The sequence below is a fragment of the Dendronephthya gigantea genome, unplaced genomic scaffold (assembly GCF_004324835.1).
Source record: "Dendronephthya gigantea isolate DGI-Jeju-01 unplaced genomic scaffold, DenGig_1.0 000027F, whole genome shotgun sequence".
Lineage (NCBI taxonomy): Eukaryota > Metazoa > Cnidaria > Anthozoa > Malacalcyonacea > Nephtheidae > Dendronephthya > Dendronephthya gigantea.
This window is the reverse complement of record NW_021163037.1, coordinates 1,953,711-1,976,075: the sequence shown is the minus strand read 5'-3', so window position 1 is coordinate 1,976,075 and position 22,365 is coordinate 1,953,711. Positions and strand designations below refer to the sequence as shown.

General features: G+C 38.0%; 1 protein-coding gene across 7 annotated transcripts; it reads right to left on the bottom strand.

The window, feature by feature from the left end:
* Positions 1 to 2,703: 2,703 nt before the first annotated feature.
* On the bottom strand, positions 2,704 to 22,352 carry LOC114523320 (guanylate cyclase soluble subunit beta-1-like). Of its 7 annotated transcripts, none has more exons than XM_028544199.1 (8): positions 22,264 to 22,352; positions 10,058 to 10,202; positions 9,860 to 9,933; positions 9,653 to 9,756; positions 5,803 to 7,082; positions 5,224 to 5,370; positions 4,502 to 4,656; positions 2,704 to 3,888 (listed from the first exon to the last, which is right to left on the bottom strand). In XM_028544199.1, the coding sequence occupies exons 2-8, from the start codon at positions 10,058 to 10,060 to the stop codon at positions 3,549 to 3,551; spliced, it is 2,103 nt and encodes a 700-aa protein (XP_028400000.1). In that variant the 5' UTR covers positions 10,061 to 10,202; positions 22,264 to 22,352; the 3' UTR covers positions 2,704 to 3,548. The 7 variants fall into 7 exon arrangements, with proteins under 7 accessions (XP_028400000.1, XP_028400003.1, XP_028400004.1 ...); XM_028544202.1 differs by lacking the exon at positions 22,264 to 22,352 and adding an exon at positions 20,626 to 20,841; XM_028544203.1 differs by lacking the exon at positions 22,264 to 22,352 and adding an exon at positions 17,449 to 17,622.
* Between the last annotated feature and the right edge of the window lie 13 nt (positions 22,353 to 22,365).

Below are 22,365 nucleotides of genomic sequence, written 5' to 3'. Positions count from 1 at the left end.
ATCAACGCGCCTGTATCAGCGCATTCATGGAGTCATCGATCCAAGTTATTTTCGGAAACGTCACTGAAAATTCGTCTAGCTGTTGCCCGATTGGCGTAACATCGATTAAACTCAAACAGGACGCGCAAATTAGAGATCCATGCACTCTGTGATTGTGAGCTCCGAAGTTTTTTCAAGCATTTGTATTGCATACTCCTAGCTTACATGGCCATGTTGCGCAACAAAATTTACCACTCGATTTTAGGACTGTTTACGTTTCTATCATGAGAATTGCATGCACTCTTCTCACACGATATGAAGCTATGAAGATATGAAAGGCAAAAAAATGAAACAAGACCTTTTCCTTCTCAGCATAATTATGTAAGTTTATGGTCTGCCAGGTGTATAAAGTCCGTCACATTCCTGCCTTGATCAGAACCGAAACAAGTTGATTAAATTCGAGTCATAATTAAAGGTGCATGCAGTCTATATAGACAATAGTATTTTACCCATTTCATATCCTATTTCAAATCCATTTGTTTCGGTCTAATTCGTGTTTCATATCAAAAACTCAGTGCACTGTCGCTGTTGCCTGGCAACATGTGACAGCAATGGACAGCCAACTAAGTTTGCACGGTTCACTATGTATATTTTCATGCAACGCTAAAATCGCTTCAATTGGCTTACATATTATAAGAAACATCCCAAACATGATCGACAGAATTTGCGAATACAGCACAAAGCTTATATTTGCTTCAATACTGATAAAATGAAAACTATATATACTCCTACAACAACAACTTTCCATTTCCGACGGCCTCGTGAGTTCAAAACAGTGTTTTCTCCTAAATAGCCGCTCTGACGTGCTCTAATTAAGCCGCTTAAAAAAGTAGGATTATTAACAAAGTTCGTGAACTTTTTGTTTTACCGCGAGGATTGGTTATTATAAAAGAACGAAAGAAAATCGCTGCTTCTTTGAGAAAGTTGACGTACACGTGCAAAGCGTTGGAGTCTTATTATTCATAAAGCGGAGAAACCACTCAAAGCGTATACGTATATCGATTATTCTAACAAGTCAAGGATGAAAGAAACATTTACAAATTCTAACTGCGTTTGTTTGTGACTAGAAATGTGCCACTGTTAACTTTTTAGGTGACCTTAAATTCATGGTTGAGCTTTATGCAACATGTTCTATGTCTACGCCTCTACGGTACTTCGCTGAGTACATCATTTTTAACGTCGGTACAATACGGACAATTTGAACCGGAAATTGCTTTGTTTTCGCGGCACACCCGCTAATGATTGCTGGAATCACACACTTCAATCCTGAGAGTTAATGATATTTGCGGTTGTGTTCAAAAAACGCCGCAATATTTGTAGAACGAAGATTCGAAACTGCGAACAAGTAATAGGACATTGTGCAAATACAAGAGGAAATTGATTGTCTGCCACCTGCACTCGCAAACATGAATATTCTTTGTTAACGCCACAAATAGTTTATCCACGATAGAAACTATTATTCAGCGCTTAAGCACTGATAATGACCTATACCTGTTCCCGAAGCAATGAAAGCCATTCACTCTTGAGCCACATATCGTATTTTTGCCAGATACGGCAAACCGTTTAATCATCGTTATTATTAACTGCATGCAAGCACTTTTTTCAAAATCTTCGGTAGTTCGATTTAGCGGGAATTGAGAAATTATTGTGCATCGTTTTTTACAGAAATAGTTATTATTTATAGTGAAAATATTATGGCTCTATAACATGATGGCTCTATAACATGATTCTTGGCTTTCTGTCTACACACTCATTCTGACGACGCTGTAAGCATTTTCGTCGGGACTGAATGTTCTTATTGTAGTATTATTGCATGGGTAAACTGAGCGTTTATGTCACATAAATTATCCTCCGAAAAAAAGTAGTATATTGTTAGGATTAAGAGATGAAACAGATGATGCGTGATGGCGACGAAGGCGATATTTGATACATGAGTACAGAAATTTCTAACTCCCCCGAGTCAGGCGTTTATAACTTTATTATAAAACACACACTGTTTTTTAAAAACAATATTATGTTATCGGGAATGACAAATGTGTAAATGATGAATTACGCTCTCGCGGGTATTTCAAAGAGATGAAAGTGATTATCTATTTTGCCAAGAAGACACCAGCAAAACAGGCGGGAAACAGTGTCTATAATGCCATATGATATAAAAAACATCCACTGAATTAAAATGTGAACACCTGCATGCCTTCTGGTTAAATAATTCCAATTTTCGTTCGCCACTCAGTGGCAAGAGCATTACAAATATATATATATATATATATATATATATATATATATATATATATATATATATATATATATATATATAATTATATATATATATATATTTGATTTGAACATTTGAACCAGAGACCCCGCAACTAATTTGCGAAGGCGACCCTGGGGGAGTATCGACAATTTAACTTCGCTTCATCTTTGTGTTATGACCTGATATCAAACGATCATACGTTGTCTGACGCAGATTATTTTGTTTGAAATGAAATCTTTAAATCAAAATATAAATCCTTTGGCCCTCTTGCAAATTCAAGATTGAGTTATGAAACATACAAGACGTGCCAGAATAACTGCGATATGATATTATTCATGCAGATTTGTTTTATATATATGAGAATATTCAATTGAACATTTTCTTTAAAATATTTAATTCAATGCAGCATTTACAATTGTTAATGTCGTTGATATATTAGCATTGTAGTGTTGGAAATGTACGCTAACTATAGAAAAATCTTTTTCCGGGTATAGACATGCATTCTTGGAAAGTAGTGTTCCAAACGTTTGTGCGATTTTCTGTTTTCGAGACTTCATATGCATGAGTATAGATTTTCTTTCATACATATCCCGTGAGAAATTTTTCAGTAAGATTACTGGTATTCAGGCTGCGTTCAGACATGCCCGGCACTGGTTCCCGTCACTTTTTCTGATACCTAAGTTGAACCCGACCCTTCCAAGTTCCAAATGAAAATGGGAACAGTGCCCATGAACGGACACTACCTCCAGAGGTAGGAGCCTACTCAACAAGCGCAATGTGCTCAGCATGTTTTATGAACCAGTTTTAACTTCGGGCACTCGCAGTCTGAAGTCTGAACGCAGCTTTAGAGTGTTTCAGTAAGAAATCAGCATTCAGGTTTATCGATATTTATATCCGCATAGCACGGAAAATTCAGTTTTACCGCTATATTTTTTAAAGGAATACTCTATTTCAATTTAAAATATGACCAGTCTGACCATTTTGGCCGCTTCATGGAAAGCACCCTATGCCTCCCATCCAATCGCTTTCTCAGTTTGTGATTCGAAAAAAGGCATCAAAAAACATTTATTTTCCACAGGCTCAGCAGCATAGAAATATATAGAATACTGTTACGGTATAACACTCCTTCACGCAGCGCATGCCAACATTTTAAAGGTTTTGCATATTAAGCGTTTCTTTTCTCATCAATGTTTTCTGTGTATAATGATTCACTGAAGACGTAATTCGGGTTCCGTGCATGCTTATAGCGTACCTAAGAGTCCTGAAGTGCATCCACGATGTTCAGATTCGCTGCGATATCCTCAACGGGAAAGTTATCCACTGTCGCACACATTTGAATCATTTTTTTTGCTCGCTGCCTGGGTGGAGTGGGAGGTGGGGAAGAGCTCGGAGACTGGCGTACAGGAGTCCCGCTGCGAGGGGAAGACATTGGAGAAAGAAAAAGTCCGCCATAACTATGTGGTGGAATCGAGGACATGATGTCGAGAATTGAAGGTTTTCTTGGCGATGTTGGACTTCGTGATACGAAGAAACACGGAACGGGTGTAGGATTCGGGTTGGGTTCAAATTTATAATCTGATTCTTTCAGGTATCTGGAAATAGCACGGAATATTGTGCGTTAAATACGGACTCTAATATACGGATATAATATACAGATATCTAATATGACACAATTCGAGACCATCCTCCGAGGTATATGTACATCGCTATTTATGGCTTAAAAATCTCACCAGAGATTTTTAAGAAAAATCACACCACGAATTTTCGATGTTCATTGCAGTATCGGAATACGTCTTTTTTTTATCAAATACAAATACATTCTTTTATATACTTACTGATTGCCCGCATGTGTATACTTTTTTTAAAAGTATATAATAATAGTCCTTGTCAGGCAATATAAGACCAAGTACACCAGCTTTCCCCCCTAGTAATTTTTGTACTCTTAAATAGATCAACATTCAGTGATTGAGAAAATTCTATAATACTGAAAGGTTACGCATTTCTTAGGACCTCTTCATTAAACCTTAAATTTAAAATTTTAAACTGAACAAATCAAATACGATCATACCAAGGTCTGCCACATCATAGCATTAGTGGTGGTAGAAGTCCAACCTACGGTCACCTGTATTCAAGCATACGTGCAGGACAACTTGTTTACCACAATAGCAAATTTTACACGCGTTATAGTAACAACCATTCACTTACTTCCTTGTTTCAACGCTGACGTTGATGAATCCAGGTTTACTCCCAGATTCCGCTTTGTTTGCAATCCCGACGGTACCTCCAAATAAGCAATACCTTGGCATCTTCTTGCCGACTACACCGGCCATAACAGGTCCAGAGTGAACACCGATACGGATCTATAGATATAATAGACCATCAGACGAGGAAGTTGTCAAATTATGGCAAAGACCAAAAAAGCTAGGCTCCCCTGGTCTGTTCACGCTTGGCTTACAGTATTATTCCAGATCTAGATAATACCTTCGACATTAGATCATGGATTTCAACCTATTTCTAGCCTAAAATTCGGCTTCAGCTTGAAACAATATCGTATTTTTAACGTTATCATAAACTTTATTATTGTGCAGGCGTTGAGAATTTCCTCTAACAAGACTCTACATAGGGAATTCTTGCTGGTTTAATGTTAATGTCTTAGGATCTTTTTTAAATTTGTAAACACATTTTATAAACACAAGCAGCGCGCAAACGAATGTTTGTAAGAACGAATCACCTTTACTATAAGCGCATATAGTGAAGCATACATGCATCCGCGGCATAAAACCTCCGTGGTACGTGTTTGTTAAATTCCGGCCAGCCAGGACGATTAACGACAGACAGGGTCACAGGTTGACGGATCCGTACTATACTGGTGCATGCAACGTCGGTGTCACTGCATGCCAATTTTGTCTGATAAAAGGCGAACATACCTTGAGAGGCATTTTGTCAGCAGGTGATAATACTTTTATCGATGTCTCCATCATACCAAAGGCCATGTTCAATACTCTCTCCGCATGGTTGTCACAAGGGGTGGGAAGACCACCAACAACCATGTACGCATCGCCAATGGTCTCAACCTACGATCAAACATGATGCAGGAGAACGTCAATACATGAAGCAATCTTTGATGACGCTAACAATTCACTAATTAGCTCAAAAATGCTAAAATTACCGCAAAATACTGTAATAACGTTAGTAGACAGAATTCAGCTCATCTGACCCTTATCGACTAGCATCCCCACAGTGCATATATATACAGCATGTTTTTAACGATCGTTAATTGTGTGTTGTATATTCACGGAGAATGCAGAAAATTACACTTGAACTCGAAATTTTCCAAGGGTGGTAATCTCTTGGACACTCCTAGATCTAGGTGCACTAATACACTTTTGTTAAGGAAAACGTCGAACCAAAAGCTGAGCATTGCATGAGCGCAGACCTGGATTGCGAGATTGATACGCCTAAGATCGATAATGTATCTAAAATAGAAATATACTTTATGAACATACCTTATAAACTTCGTTTACACCACTTAATAAGTCGAAATAAGTGTACAATTTGTTGAGCATGCGCACAATATCCATGGGAACCACTTGATCGTTGGAACAAAGTGCGGTGAAGCCCACGATATCGCTGAACAAAATTGTGACCAGTTTGTAATTTTCCGCTTCGACTGCCTGATCAACGCGTAATTTTTCGGCAACATTTGGCGGTAAGATAGAATGCAGTAGATCGTCCGTCCTCTTTTTGTCCTCGATCAAACAAGATTCCATTTTTTTCAAGTTGTTGCTCGTCTCCTCCAGCTGCTCGACCAGCTCGCGTTCTGCGCCTCGAGTGTGCGTCATGAAGATGAGGTCCCGCGTGGCGTCGTGAAGCGGTAGGTCGCTTAGGTAAAGTCCTTGCGCACGCAGCGCGTCGAGGTCTGCGACTCTTGGGGAACAGAGGAATAACAGTGCTTTCGATTCAGGGACATGCACCATTTGCCCTTTAAGTCGTATTTTTAGCCCTTTCACCCTGCCCGGCTTTCCGCAGGCCGAACAAGACGAATGCGTTGGTCCACATGCCCCGCATGGGATTATTCCGTCCTTGGTTTCCACGACGAATACAGTATTGATATGTGCCAGGATGGGTGCAAAGCTTAAGGCTAACTTTGGCCGCTGCAAGTTGAAAACCTCGGTGAATTTTAATTTATCCGACGATTGCTTGTTGAGAACTCTTAATATAGCAACACCAGCTTGAATTATCGTCAAATCTTCGTCGAAAAGGACGTGGAAAGGGAACGCCTTGCAGAATGACATCACATTCATTGGATTATTTGCGATACCATTTCCTTTCAAGTAGTTCGCATTGAAGTCCCCATTCGTTTCATTCTCGATTTGAAGCAAACCAAGTTTGGACTCGTTTGTTTTGTCTTTCTCTTCATAAATGGCAAAGATCGTGTGATCACTGCCATTCTCGCCTTTTTTCTGCAATATATTCACCGTAACCGCGGTGTGAAGCACATCTGAGCAAATCGTCTTAACCAAGCCAATCACGATAGACTCAAGTCCCGAACGTCTTGTATAGTAGTGCAAAAGCAATGCACCGTCCTCTGCTTCCGTGCAACGAAACGAAGGCGCTTCCATTCCTGGGTAGATGTTTGCCAAGTGGTCGTGAAGGGCGTCCAAGTTGCAGAGAAAGTCTTGCAGGTTTCTTCCAAGAACACGTAGAATTTGATCATATCCAGACTGTACGGTGTAACGAAAGAAATGCGCACCAAAGCCTTCCAAAGCTGCATTAACATCCAGCCCTAAGAGATCAGAAAATATCAGTAATTCATTGTTTTCTGTTATGCCCGAATGAATTTGCAGCTATTCCCTGCTCTATCAATGTAATAATCAACAATATACCCGAACCATCTTTTGATTTATAATCCTTACGAACGTTTGTTTGCGGAGTCTTTCCCAACTCGTTACATTAAACATTAAATTTAACGATAAAATTTTGTTAGGTATTATTCATTCCTTGCTTTGACCTGTTATATTTTGACTATAAGCATTTTACATGATCTTCAGGTATATTGCCACACATCTTGGATTATTGCGAACATGGCGAAGTGGGGAATTGTGCCAAGCGAGTTTGTTTCTACACAGCGGTGTCCTGCAGTCCTGGCACAATTTTTTGCTGGGTTTTTTTTTCTCAATTAACGATTAATAAAAACATTCTAAGTAGTTAAGGTTTCAAAAGGGCGAACCCAAAACTGACATAGTCTTATTCCAGAACGGTGGACAGCTTTTGCTCCTACTTAAAATTTTACAAGAACCGATCAAGATATTAGATATTTAAATTTTTGACAAGGTCTATGATGGTCAGTTCATTTAAGCCAGTTTAGATTTCTGTACAATGGACGAATTTTACCGGTCCTAATCGCATATGCTATATATTATAGGCTTACGTACGATTCATGGGAATATTTAATTACTGAGAGCATGCAGTTTTGCCACAATTATAGCTAGATAATGCTTGCAACGTATTCTGTTCTTGGTAGTTATTATCCTGTGAAATCCTATAATGACCAATGAGTATGATCTATATCTTCACGTTTTCCAGCCATTTTTTAGACGTTAAATATGGCGGAAAAATATGTACTGCCCAAAAAAAAGCCAACAAACTGTCCGCAGCTGTTTTCAGTTAGTTCAGACCGCTCATCAGGGGCGTAACTTGACCCTAAGCGTTGGGGGGGTGTGAAGCAAATTTGCCCTACCAAAGGGCGTGACCTGCAACAAATACGCGGAAAAGGGCGTGGCAACCAAATGCAATTATAGCTCTTTTTGATAGGCTGTGAGACAGTTATATATTTATTACGCAAACCCGGCTGCATAAAACTGAAAGCGAGATTTTGATATATATTTCGGAAATTATTGAAATCTACGAGGCGCCACCATGGTTGGCGCCGAGAGAAAGATTTTCGAAAATTCGGTCCTCTAGATCGTCGGAAACGGCCTTCTCAGACTGACAACTTTCTCTCGAATTGTAAGTCGCACCCACGCCTAATTTTCAAGACTTCCCGCACCCGAACTGATTTTCAAGAAGCGATATCTCCTGCAAATTAAGTTAACTGAAAAATCTCAAGTTCTGCACATTTGCAGTCTCTCTAACCAGCGAACCCCTATTTGGATCGATTTTACTAACCTACAATTCTTATAGCTACATGTAAATTTAAAGTTTCGTTAGTTTGTTTAGTATTCATATGGTTTTTTTTATCAATTTGGGCAAAAATTGTCCAGCCTGAACCCAGCGGTCTGCCCTGCAAATTCCCAACAAATTGCCCTACCAAAACACTGTTTTCAACAATTGGGGGGTGTCACACCCCCCCACACCCCCCCAACAGTTACGCCCCCTGCCGCTCATCACCCTATCAGTGCAAATAGGTGACCCCTACGTTATAATACTCGCGTGTGACGTGATGCCGCATACAAAATTGCAAATGTGTTGATCGAATGGTAACATAGGCGTGAGAAAAGATATAATGTTCCTTATACCAAAGTCTTTTCCCAACTGAGCAGCGTGACAATTTGGCGTTGCTTATGAGATACCTACTTCTATTTCTATTCTATTCTATTCTTGTAAAGTGCACCGTCAGCACGTACCGTGCGATATTACGCGTGATCTATCAACGACCCTCAATATCTGCACAATTAATATTAGGACTTAAAAATAAAGGACTACGACGCAGTGAGTGAGAGACTTTTTTAAAAAAATGTATAAAAGACTTGCAGTTTTACACTCTGTTCACGCTCTGTTATATATGCAATTGTCAAGTTTGCGTCTTGTGTACAACGTCCGCATATTAGGGCGCAGAAAATGTTATTTCAAGTTGGCCGCAGCTCAACGAAATTAATTTCAAAACATAAATCAATTCTTTCGACTTCTTGTACCGATTATTAAAATCCATGCGATTGTTTATATATACGACATATTTTTTTACAAGCATTTATACGTAGGGTGCTTGGTCGTCGCCTTCGGGTTGCCTGAAGTTTAGGGTCGATATAAATGCTATTTGATGCAAGACGCTTTTTTGAGCTAGAAATCAGTAATCAGTAAAAGTTACTTTTGCCATAACATCAAATATTAACACAAGCCATACCGTCCTATTGATCTTAATTAAAAATTTCGTTATAACAACATCGATAACACAGTGAGCAGTGGGCTATATACATCAAGAAGAAATCATTCGAGATTACCCGTATATTCAACACGAGAACCCCGCGAAAACTGGCAGACAATCATGTGGCCTGACTAATAATACGTTGAGCGATAAATAATTTTAAAACTTCGTGCCAACGCTTATTCAATAGTATAATGTATAATCTCACTCACCCAGAACTTCACAAGCAGTTCCGACAAGTTTTAGTGTTTCCGCGTCGCTGTAGATCTTATGAATGAGGTAGGAGCCTCCTTCCAATTCCACGCCTGCCTTATGTCTACAGAAATAGGAGCAAGCGCGTTACGCCAGTAATTTGAGCAGAGCTGTTTAATTGCCAAACGACTCATTATCACGTTGGGTTATCGTGAAATGTTACTCACATAATTTCACGCCATTTTTCCTCACCGAATCCACCGATAACCATATCGGCGAGACAGCAGTGTATGAAGCCGTACTATAAAAGGAAGCGTTGGTACACATATGGTTAGCGCTTGTCGCCCGCAAATATTTCCGTAACTAACGCACTTGTCGAAGTGGGAACTAGTGAAATCTCACGGGTGTATCGCATGAGCACTTACCATACTTTATCAGCAAATTATTTGCATTCAAAAGAAATCCTGTCAATATGGTCAGCCTGGAGGTGATAACCGATCTCCGATGTACGCACACGTACGCTCCTACTTGCGTTGTTCTAGAAGGCGTCTCTTGTCTTGACACTTTTCGCTATAACATTAGCAACGAGAAGTCTGTCCGTCATGTTTACATCGTCAAGGTTAATGCGTTGGCTTTTTAGATTAATATTACAATTCATTCGCGTAATTTCGATCGATAAACATCGAATATGCCGTGTATTTTTATCTGGCCTCGATCGCGGACGACTTAACTCGCAGCTGGCCCGAGGTTCCCTTTTATAAAAACTTCCACACGATTGAGGATGTAAAATTCGGGCCTTGTGCATAAAATGGTGACGAGTAGAATGTGACAGATGTTTGCCGATGCAAGCCTTGATGTCAAAACCGGTCTTTAAACAGCGGGGGGAGGTATGTCAACAACAAAAATCTAATCGAAACGGAACATAATGAAGTTCTCGCAGTTGGAAGTACGTTAAACAAGACCGCGGTTGAAATTTATCTGGTGTAGACTAAAAGATAAACACGCAGAACCACACGAGGTCACTTCATGAGTTCTAAAACCGCTAAACCTCACGCGAGTTTTCGCTAGAAGTTATACAAATTGTTGCTTAATTGTCCGCGCAACACCGCCTTTACGACGGCGTCTATTCCAAATTTGGGTTGATGCTGATCATGCATACAAAACACCACTTAGAATTCATTTGATTGTGATCAGAAAGGACTTGAAACTCTTTTAATTTTAATTAGTTCGATGCAAACGGAAAGAGAAACGAATTTGTTTAAGTAATTGAACGAAAACAAAGGACAGATTAGAAACAAAAGAGTGTGGTAAACATGACGTCTGATTGGCAACAACAAGAACGCGGTGGGCTAAAAGAAATGTTTGTTCTAACCTCGATAGGCCTGTTTTGTACGGTTGCGTTGAATCTCGGTTGTGTTAAATGCTTCTTCAAACAAATACATAGAAAAGTATAGTAGATGTCGTGTCAGTTAGTAATCGTGTCGCTATGTGCATTTTGACGATAATTGATGAACATACCCCATTGTCTTTATCTTTGGCCTGATTTAAACTGGTCTTTCAACGTAAAATTTTAGGATAGGTAAAAAATATGTATATATATATAGTTCGCTATAGATATGCGAAAGGCTTTATATATATATACCCGCTAAGGACTTTATACTCGCTAAGTTTATTTCTAATCAACCGTTTACATAAAAGTGAATTTCTTCAACTTGTTGTCGCCTTGTCGGTAATACATATTATATGTCTCAAAAACGAAATCCGCTAAAAGTTTATTTCTAAATCGGCAAATCGCTTGCATGAGATTGCTTCTATACTCGATCATAGATGTGATTTTAGACAAGACAATATCAAGTACTCTACAACCAAAACTCTACAGCTCTGCGATTTTGCAGCGATAAAGCGAGCATAACTGACATTTGACAAGTCCATGCACAATTGTCTACGGAAGTAACAACTCCACTGCCCCATGCATGGCATCCCCTGACGAATATAGCGTGTTACATTCATAAGGCATTACTATAGAGCGTATATTAAGCATATATATAGTTGTTACAAATATTAACAGCACTCGGTCGATCACGATACTTCGCAATCTATTTGCAAAATTGAAATGCGATGTATTGTGACTGCTGGTTTAAAATATAGGTGTTACGGCGCTTATTGGAGCATTAAATACTTCCTAAAACAATTTCACCTCAAATTACTGAGTGCATGACCCAAAACGTACCCAGACTAGACGAACATCCAAATATCGAAGGCCTGCAATAGATTTTATTTATCCGCTTTCTTTCGCCAGAGAAATTAAAAAAGCTGTGACCCCGAGCTTTCACTCAATCCATGCAGGACACACGGTAGAAACGCGAACGTGTTGTGTGCATGGTGCTGTCAAAGAACTCTTTTTGAACTGGACGATAACTGACGGTTGTTTGGCCGCCATCTTTGAAGCCAACTCGAACCCGACGATGGAGGATCAGTGCCAGAATTGCAATAATGCGGAATTGATGATTGCGTCATGTAGTAAAAAAATTGTACTTAGGATGGCACTTTTTCAGTGCCATAATTGAAAACAGTCGATAAAATTTAAGATCAATTTTAAATCATTCCACATCATATTGTAGATTTTATACTGCGGTGAATTTGGGTTGCCAAAAAAAAACTGCAATTTAATTTAACAGAATTTCTGGCTGGTCAGTGTCCAAACGTGTATGGGCAATACGGATAACAGTTAAAAAACACTAGCTAAAAAATAAGGCAACAGAAATAACATTTTGCATGATGAGGTTTCCATGAGTAGGACGAGAAGCTCCAAAGTTCCAAATTTAGCCATATAAACCTCGTCAAATTATATTTTTGCAGCGAGTAATTTTCAAACGTTTAGGTAACTGATCGAAATTCACACTAACAGCTTATTGCCACCAATATGCAGTAGTAGAATGAATGCTATATATGCCAGTTTATTAAAGTGTATAGAATATGATGTAGAATGATCGATCCTCCAGGTGCAAAAATCATCGCAATTAACGCAGTTACGCAGTCCATTATTTTCGGCACGCTCAACCACAACGCTGACAAGAAAGAGAATGGCACTGGCCATCAATTCGGCGTGGAATTTGCTTTAAAGATGGCGACCTCGATTTATCCGTTCCAAAATAGAGTGCTTCTTCCCATTCAAAATGGAATAGGTCTAAATCCTTATATATGTCATATTTAAAAAAAGCCAGGTGAATAAATGGAAAGAACTTAGTTTTCCGCATTAAATTGACCTATCTGTTAAATGATAAAAATTTGGAAGTAGCTAAAGCAGCCCATTTAAAGAATTCGCTGCATGAGATAAGTCTGGGTTCCCTACAAGATATAAACATGAGCAAGATTAGGCTAAAAGAAAGCTATAGTAATGTAACTAACTTGCATGTGATCGGATAACAAAAGATTTTGTTTCTATTAATACCCATTTTCAAAATTGCATTAAAGAAGGCCATGCAATACCAAACACTAGTTAAATATACGCGCGATCTTTGTGAAATCAAAATTCCCAGTATCAAGAGATTACAGAGATTATATTATCCCCCTTATAGAGATTATATTAACTTCAACGTACATTTTGGTCATGCATGGCGGAAGTGTTGAATAAAACTGATGATAGCTATAAACGGCTATTGCATGGGTGGAAAATGGAAGACGCATTCGTTTGGCAAGCACATGCATGATGTGGGTATTGCTAGATAAACGTTACAAATAGCTATATATCAACGATATTAATTTGGTGATTAATTATAAGTTCAGCCTTATCAGTCGAGAACGAAGTGTATACATGCAGTTATTAAAATATATTCGTATATATTACCTGGAATCATCACTCTCGATGTGTATACTTGACAGATATATTGTTTTATTTTGTGCGATGACGAGTAGCTATATTTATTTATTCAATGAACATGTGCGATTGCAACGTATGAACCCGCTAAATCATACGGTGAATTACTCTGTTTCCGCAGTTTGATATAATCAAGCTCCTCTTCAGACTAAGGTAATGCATTCCAAGTTGAAAAATTACTCCGTGGCCATAAGATATAGCTTAAATAGTTACTAATGCAGCACGATATCAAGTCTTACACAATGCGGTCAGACACAAATTTGCGGCGAATCCGCAATATGTACACCCACTCAAAATTTGCACAAATTAATATTGAACTTCGAGACGGTTTCTTTAATTATGTATATATATTTATGTAGTCGTATTATGAAAATAGGCTTATTTGCAGGCTTAATCCGCTTCAGCCACGATATCGCGCTTTCAAATCTGTCGCCACAGCCGCGATTGAGCAACATGGAACGATGTCTATATAGACGCCAGCGAATCCTGTAAACTCAAGCGGGAGCTTATCGTTCTTTCAGGAGCTTAATTATCGTTCTTGCAAACAATTCCGGACCCGACTTTCAGATATTTATACGTAAAAGCTATAAGATACTGATCAGTAATGAATTATGCATGGCCTTTACAGGTAAGGCAAAGCCAAGATGGTCGGGTTTCACTTTACACGAGCGCAATTCACATGTCACGCACGACATCATATATTTTGCATGCAGTTTAGGAATGCTCTAGTCGAATAGATAAAATATACGCGGACTAGCACAAGTGGATAAACTAGAAGAGGGAAAAGTAAATTAGGCGAAAAGGTTCACGGATAAGCATCACATTTTCAGTATAAACATAGCTTTTGGCTTTCGTGACCGCGGCCAATCTGTCTAGATCTTGCGTTAATGCATGGAGGGAAACGGCATGTTCCATGTATGCATGCAAGAAGCAACTCTTCCGGTGGAATATCAAAACTCGCGAATATATAGTTAAGCGTAATATCTATGATTTTGCATGCAATATATGCGACACATGTAACTATATAGACGGTGAATGCGTGTTCGGTAAGCAAAAAAGAATATTGATCGCTTTCAAAACTCTCGATTAAACGTTCTCATTTTTAATCGATATATATTATCATTAAGGTTGTCCATGTTAATAAACAAATATATAAAATATATATATATATAATTATATATATTATATATATATATATATATATATATATTTATATATATATATTTATATATATATGTATTTATATAGAAATATAGAAATATCAATCACGTGACTATTAAACATGGCTTATATTGTTCACTTACCTCTAGTTTCTTTATTATTATCAATATTGTTCACCTTACTATGACACTTTATGAAATTTTCAAGATAGATTTCCAAATATTTCTCATAAAACTAACGTATGCAGTACAATCGCGTGATCGATATTTACCTATTTATATATATTTCCAGGTGACAACCTTAATGATAACGACGGGTAATCGATCAAAAAGACGTGCGCGCAAACCGTTGAAACTGGATCGCGTGCGAAAATAGTTATCGCCTGAAGATTGTACAAAAACGAGTACGTGAAACCTGTGTCGAAAGACAGTGATAGCGATGAAATACAATTTTTTGATTGCAGCACGTTTTGTCGATATCTCTGCACGTATAATTATAGACCTTAAAATAGATAAAATATATAGAGAGGCTATACATATATAAATACACGTGCATGCATGGTGCATGCATGCATGCAGCGATATGATTAAAATTCAAACATCTGACATATCTTTTATTTATGATAACGAAGATATGAATGTAATACAACCCAGGCACCCTGCATGCGAATTATGCACCGCAAACGCCTGCACTTCATCAGTCCCATATAATGAGGTGAATCATATGGGCATAATATATATGTTATTAGGGCCTGTTTACATCGAGCGAGTTATCTAGGCGAGGTAAAAAGCGCATCACATCAAAGGCTTAACCTTATTATATCTTTCATTATATGCAGTTTTCACCTTGCTTAGCCGCGATAACTCGCTCTATGTAACGCCTGTTTTACACTAGCGATATTTTTCGCGCGAAGCGAATTTATTCCTTTGTATGTGAGCAATTCGTTCTAGATAGTTGCAGTTGAGAGCTCTAAAAACAAAAGTAAAATGTCATGCACTTCGCGCGAAAATTATCGCTAGTGGAAAACCGGCTTAAACAGGCTCTAAAAACGTTGGTCACGCCAACGGATTTCTGATTTCCATCAGACCCGTCACCCAAACAATACAAAGAAAATAATATAGTTATATACAGAAGTTAATTTGAACTTATGTATGTTCTAGCATATAGTTATATACTAAATGAACGACTGAATAAGTTTCGTATGCTCTGCTAGGAAAACAACTTATATAAGGTCGAATAATTTCAAATATTGATAAATATCCCAGCTATACCAGCAACCTCGCAAGCTAGGCTTTTCTACCTACGACCAACGCGCCGCGCCAATATATACCGGTATCCCAAGAATAGTTATCCCCCCCCCGCAAATTTTGCCCCCGGGCCATATTTCCTTGGAGATTTGGCCCCCTTTCAGAAATTTGCTCCCGTCGAAATCATTTGCTTTATAGTTTATTGAGTTCGAAAATCCCAATGCTGCACGTGTGTACAATGACGTAACAAACTTTTAGATCAACTATGAACCATAAATGCATGCAAGTCGATCACAATCCTATAACCACTATATCTCTATTACACGTACTGTACTAAATAGCACAAGAAATCGGATCTGCGAATGCTGTTGTAATGATTACTAGCGAGCGCGGGTTTTCTGCGCAAAACATTACACATCATGCAACACACGTTCTTTCACTTTGTGGGAGAAGGGGAGCACTATGCTATAGGAAATGGCCTTTAAATCGTTGTTCTGGGGTTTATATTTTCATGGAACATATATTGGAAACGTTTATGTTTAATTGCATGACGGCTGAAACCCTTACTATTCATGATTCCCCAAAATTACATATGTAATCATGATGCTTCAGGCGGCCTGTTTACATAATTATAAGTGATCTCCATAAGTATATGTGACTTCATCGCATTTAAGCTCTTTTATCATGTCATTTGAACTTTTTAAAGATCAGTCAACGTGACAAAGTTCAACTTATCTTAAAATTATATGCCCTATAACAATAAGTTTGATAATACACACTGATTCTTTGTCAATACACTCTGAGTCTTTCTGTCAGTCCCATTGGTTAAAGTCTTCGTAGATTTGAACATATGGTTTCGATTGATAGCTACTATACCATATATATCTGCGGATGCATTTTTCCGTGATGAAAGTGAGGAAATAACTCTTCAGCAGGCGTATCATCAAGATAATTCATCAACCTAGCGAACGTTTCGAACTTTCGCGCAAATACACGTAAAAATTGTTGAATGATCGGACAAAATTTCTGACCACTTCTTTGAGCATATACACGCACATATCCGCAATCAATTTTTGGGTCTTTTTCTGCAATTATTTTCTCAAGATTCCATGAATTCGATCAAGCAGATATAGAAAAAAGGTTTCCCACCGTTATATTTATAAGCAACTTAATTTATGCGGACAGCAGACAAAATAGTTTGTATGTAGAGTATTACCTATTTGGTAAGGCGCCGTTTTGCATTTTAACATATGATATCATATATTAAGCCGGTAAGATTAATACAAACGACTTGAATTTGCAACATCATCTAATGCACATAGCTCGATTCGGTGAGGTTAAAACACAAGTGGGCCCAAACTCCAATGAAAATAGCGCAATATATATACGCGATGTGCTTGTATTACTATATAGTAATACGAACAGCGTCCAACTACTTTTCTTACAATGAATAAACATGCGAATATATATCAGGAAATATATTAAGCATTGTGTCGGTACCTGTATAGTAGATATTAGCATCACTACTTACATGTGTTATGTTGCTGAGAATCTGGCAAAGTCTTCCAAAGCTATATAAGTGATGATATCCAATTCAGAACTGAGTAAATCAGCTGCGCTATAGCTCTGCTATGATGCTAGCTATATATGATGTGCGATTTGCGAGTGCTCCGTTATTATTTAGGCGAAACGGATTTGAAACTATTAGCATGAGGAAGATTAATTTAAATCAAGGAGGGATGTCGCTTAGCATCTAGCCGCAAGTTCGTTAACGCTGGCTGCCCCATACGGCGACGTGCAGCGCACGTTAGTGCAGATGTTGTTCTAGCCTTCCCTAGTGCACATACAACATCCTAGTAACGCTTTCTACCGAGAAAGTTGCTAACCTGCCTTGCGTTTCTACAAAGTACGTACCGTCTGGATGAAGCAGGAGATCGTATCGGGAACCATGAAAAGCGCAATGAATATTGCATACGAATGTGACACTAATCACGTCAAAGGCAATCATTATAATGATTCGCCCAAGCCTTCGCGTATAAATAGGAATATTGTCGTAATGTTGATGAAATATTATTTTGGCGGAAAGATAATGCAGTTGCGGTATTGCCCAATGTTGACAGCAATCAGAATCGTCTGACTCTCGGTATTTGAAAATAAATTGCTCGAATAATGTATGTAGCTACGTTTAGTTTTAGACGAGCCTAACTGACTAAAGTTGAAGATGGACCACGGTTCGCATTTTTTTTACTTTTGCATTTTTATTCTATAAAACATTAGAAATGTGGTTTATATACACGAAAAGAAAACGCAACACTCAACAGCGAAGCGCAGCAGTATTTCTAACAAACATGGCTAGATCCCAAGTGCATTTTAAGCTGATTAATATATCATAATAGGTATATACGATCGCGTTAATGCATGTAACATAATCAGGGCAGTACGTAGCTACCATATAGTATATATATAAGTCTGATGCTAAGGGACATTCGGACAATCGGATTCAGTCATATGCAATACAATTAAGATGCAAGGATTCAGTCATATGCAATACAAGGGCCACTAAGTTATTCTGTTTCAATTTTCGCATGAAAGTCCCATGCATAGCGTGACTGTTTATTATTATCCGGCTGGTCAAATTTTTTTCGTCTTTAATGCGTTCTCAGCGAGAACATCTGAACCGGACGAAAATTGCTTGTGCATCCTATATATAACTTCGTATGCATGCGTCGTCTAAATTACGTGCCGTATAATGTTAAAAAGCTCATGGACCGTAAAAACCCTTTGTAATTTAATGTTGGGCCATCAGTTGAAGCATCGGCAATAATTCTTCGCTACAATGTGCAAAGATCAGATTAGAGAAGTGTAGGTTTTGACAGATTATTTCCAAATCGCATAATGCGATTAAACTACCCTCACCCTGACCTATATATATAAGATCTGTTGACTAGGCATAGGCAGACTGGTAGACTGTACATATAAAAAGTCATACTATTAGGAAGAGAAAGTTAATATTCGGTAGCTCAACTGTGGTAGGACAGAGAAACAAGTGTATAGTCAAGTAATTAAAAATCTGCATGCATGCATGCTCGATTCAGCACAGGTATATTTTTCTATACATTAGTGTATTACATATACATATATATTCTCTATTATATATTATTCCTTTAGCGCTAAATATAAGCTTTGATAGAAAATAAAAAATTGGCCATTTTCACCAAGACTCGGTAAATTTAAAGTGCCACTGTGACGAAAATTCAGTTGCCTTTTTTTACCTTTATTGTAAAGAAATACTAATATAATATCTCGCAAAATATTGGTGTGTCAAGTCATTTTATGACTGCGTTATGTGCGCATAAAGTTCGTAATTTTATGACCGCCCACCGCCATTAAAATCCGCCATATTGGCAAAGTTCATTACCGGCATAATTCGCTCAATTATAGTACGCGTCCCTCATATATATAATTACGATTATTATACACAACTATTCAACCCATATAAGTTGACATCGACATTTTCATAGGAATAGTATCGCATGTTCCTAAAAAAGTAGCAAACTGAGCAGTAGGAAGCCAATATTTTTCCTAGAGCTTACGTCAGTATATTTGTCGTTATTTCATCGAATATTGATCGAAATTGACTATGCAGTAGTTTATGCACTCACACACTCACACTCACATCAGTAAAACCTAGAGCCCAATAAAAATTTTTGGGTAATTTTGCCCCATGCAGGTTATGATAATGCCAAAATTTGTAACGCTGAGAAAGCTTTCGGGAAAATATGTTTCCCCGTGGTGAATTGCAATCTGCCTATGTACTGGATTGGATATACATGGTGTTCATAAATTCAATACAGCATTTCCAAAATATCCATTTCTAAATTGTGTTCCTATGGCAACAGACAACTGTCCATTCTAACGTGCATTATAATTGAACAAAAAAAAACTTTATTAAACTATTTCGACAACATCTGCCGCCCCAAATCATGCCCAGTTGTACACCTGAACGTCTAAAAACTGTATGCAGCCGTCTAAATTATATATATATTTCTATATTAGGTAATTTCGATAGATAAGACGAAACTATAACGATGGAACTACGTTTCCGTTCAAGTAGCTCTATATATACCCGAATTATGTTATCATTCTTTCAATTCTTCCGTAAATGTATAGTGTAAATGTTTAGTGTATTACCGATTCTCTCTAAGGTATAAAAGTACCGATTCCTGAGCGGTATATCTCCGTCGATAGCATATGGCTCAATCAGCTCTAGCTGAGTCCCATTTTTCTCAAAAGCAACGTTTTGCTTTTTGTTTTTAACCGTCCTTATTTTAAAGTGCTGCTCAAACACTTATTGCCGATGATAAAAGCTGGATGAAACTGAATCAAATTGATCAGTTAAATTTCATTTTTCCTCAAAACAGTGATCCGGTTAAAATTAACATCCTATAGCTGCGGGATATTTCGGTAGAGTAGTAGCAGAATCGTTGCTATTCCGGCAGAGTGTGCGGATGTCAAGTGCTTACCCTAACTGTTTAGCATTTTCAGTATATTCACAAATTCACACTACAGAACTGCAACCCGCGTGATCAATGTTCAAAAGAATTGCTGCATGATAGTGCATGCATGCATGCATGTAAGTTAAACTGAATTAATATATGTGTATATATAGTCGTTAAGAAAAGCAATCTTCAGCACGCTTTATACTTACCTTTATTTGTACAGATATCATCTGTTGTTCCTCGCATATTTATATATATATATATATACAACGGAAGCGAAGGCTAAATATTTAATTGTCACTTCGGCTTAAATATGCTGTCGGCCGCCATCCCTTTCCATATGCACTGCACTAATTACAAATTCTAATTTTCTGAAATTTTTAATTGCATTTGGACAGATAAGATTAGAATGACTCGCGATGATGAAGCGTGTCTGCAAACCATGTATACATGCAAATATAACATCATTGTAGATTCAGCAAGACGAAAAAACATGAACTGTTCTAAATAGGCAATCGAAGCCAACATATCAAATCAATGAGCATATACATACTGCCAATAATTGAGCTCGAGTTTATATACAATTTTTCTTGCGAGTGGACCACATTGTTAAACGTCTCCATCAAACAATTATCACCGTGTACGCCGACGTGTGTTCTTTTCATGCAATTAAAATGCATTTCATGCAGCAAGCAAGCCGCTAATCTTGATTAGGAAGCAAAGAACGGCATGAAGTTCAAAGCGAAAACCCAACGCGCCGCGTTATTTCGAAGTTTCCATCCATCTAATGGCCACAGCAGAAGCAAAGAACACCGCATGCAAACTTGAAGCGGGAAATATAAACGATAAACAAGAGTATTAACTCCCGTTAATGTGATAATAATGCAGTTTGTAAAGATATTTTAGCACAGTTATAGATAGTTAGGCTATATTCAGGTGCATGCATGTGTTAAAAACATCATATAGTCGAGTGCATGCTATCTGTATATATACACAATTTGCGGAAATCATGCGCCCAAGTCAACTGCATGGTTTTCGATTCATTTCTGACTAGGACGTCTTGAAATCGTTTTCACCTATATGCAAGCATCTTGTCAGTGGAAACCGAAATCAAAATTACATGAACTAATAATAACTTTTCTATTTCTGTAACTGTATAACCTATTGCTGAAAGGACCTATGCATAATGGGAATATCCGGACCCAAAGTTTTCTATTGAATGCGGCCGCGGCTACAATTCGACTCTAAGTATAGTGGAACAGCAGATAAAAATCCTCGGTAGGTATAAAAAAAACAACATATAAGACCGGTCATTGCGATTGCTGAAATATAGAGTTTACATTTATTACCTCCACGTCAACTATGGGACAAATACTGAATCTAGATCTTTTTACAGAACGTAGAAACATTTCAAGCCAGCCGTTTGTAATCCCATTCGGTTCAGAGTTGCAAAAAGAGTTCAACCTTCCTCCGGTAGGATTTCAAGTTTTGAAAACCTTCCTCAAAATGACGTTACGTCACTGATTCAAGCGGCAACCAGCATAATGAAATTTTGCTTTGTGGTACATATACATCCATGTGATCAATCAGAGTGTTCAACCTTGAACCTTCCTAGCTCACTTTACAAACCTCATTCAAAGCAAACCTTCCTCCGGGTGGTACCCGCAGCTTTTTTGCAACTCTGGTTCGGTTCAAACTGTATAGTTATCGTTCCACCGTAAATTTCAGCGTATATATTACATATATTCTCATTAAATCATTCAACTTGGAAGACATTTTCTTCCAGTGAGCTTGATCCGTGATCTCAATATTCTACGCTATTTAGAATTTTCTGATGTTATGCTTACCCTTTCCTGAAAATATCATATTTACGGTATATACGCGGTTTCCTTCTATACCAAGTTTCCTTCAAAAATCGTCCGTGTTCGCGTTAAAAGACGTCGTTTATC

Coding starts and splice junctions, on each gene's coding strand:
- LOC114523320 (XM_028544199.1), bottom strand. Junction 9,757..9,859: donor GAAAAATGGCGTGAAATTAT/GTGAGTAACATT, acceptor CTATTTCTGTAG/ACATAAGGCAGGCGTGGAAT. Junction 4,657..5,223: donor CTGACAAAATGCCTCTCAAG/GTATGTTCGCCT, acceptor TTATATCTATAG/ATCCGTATCGGTGTTCACTC.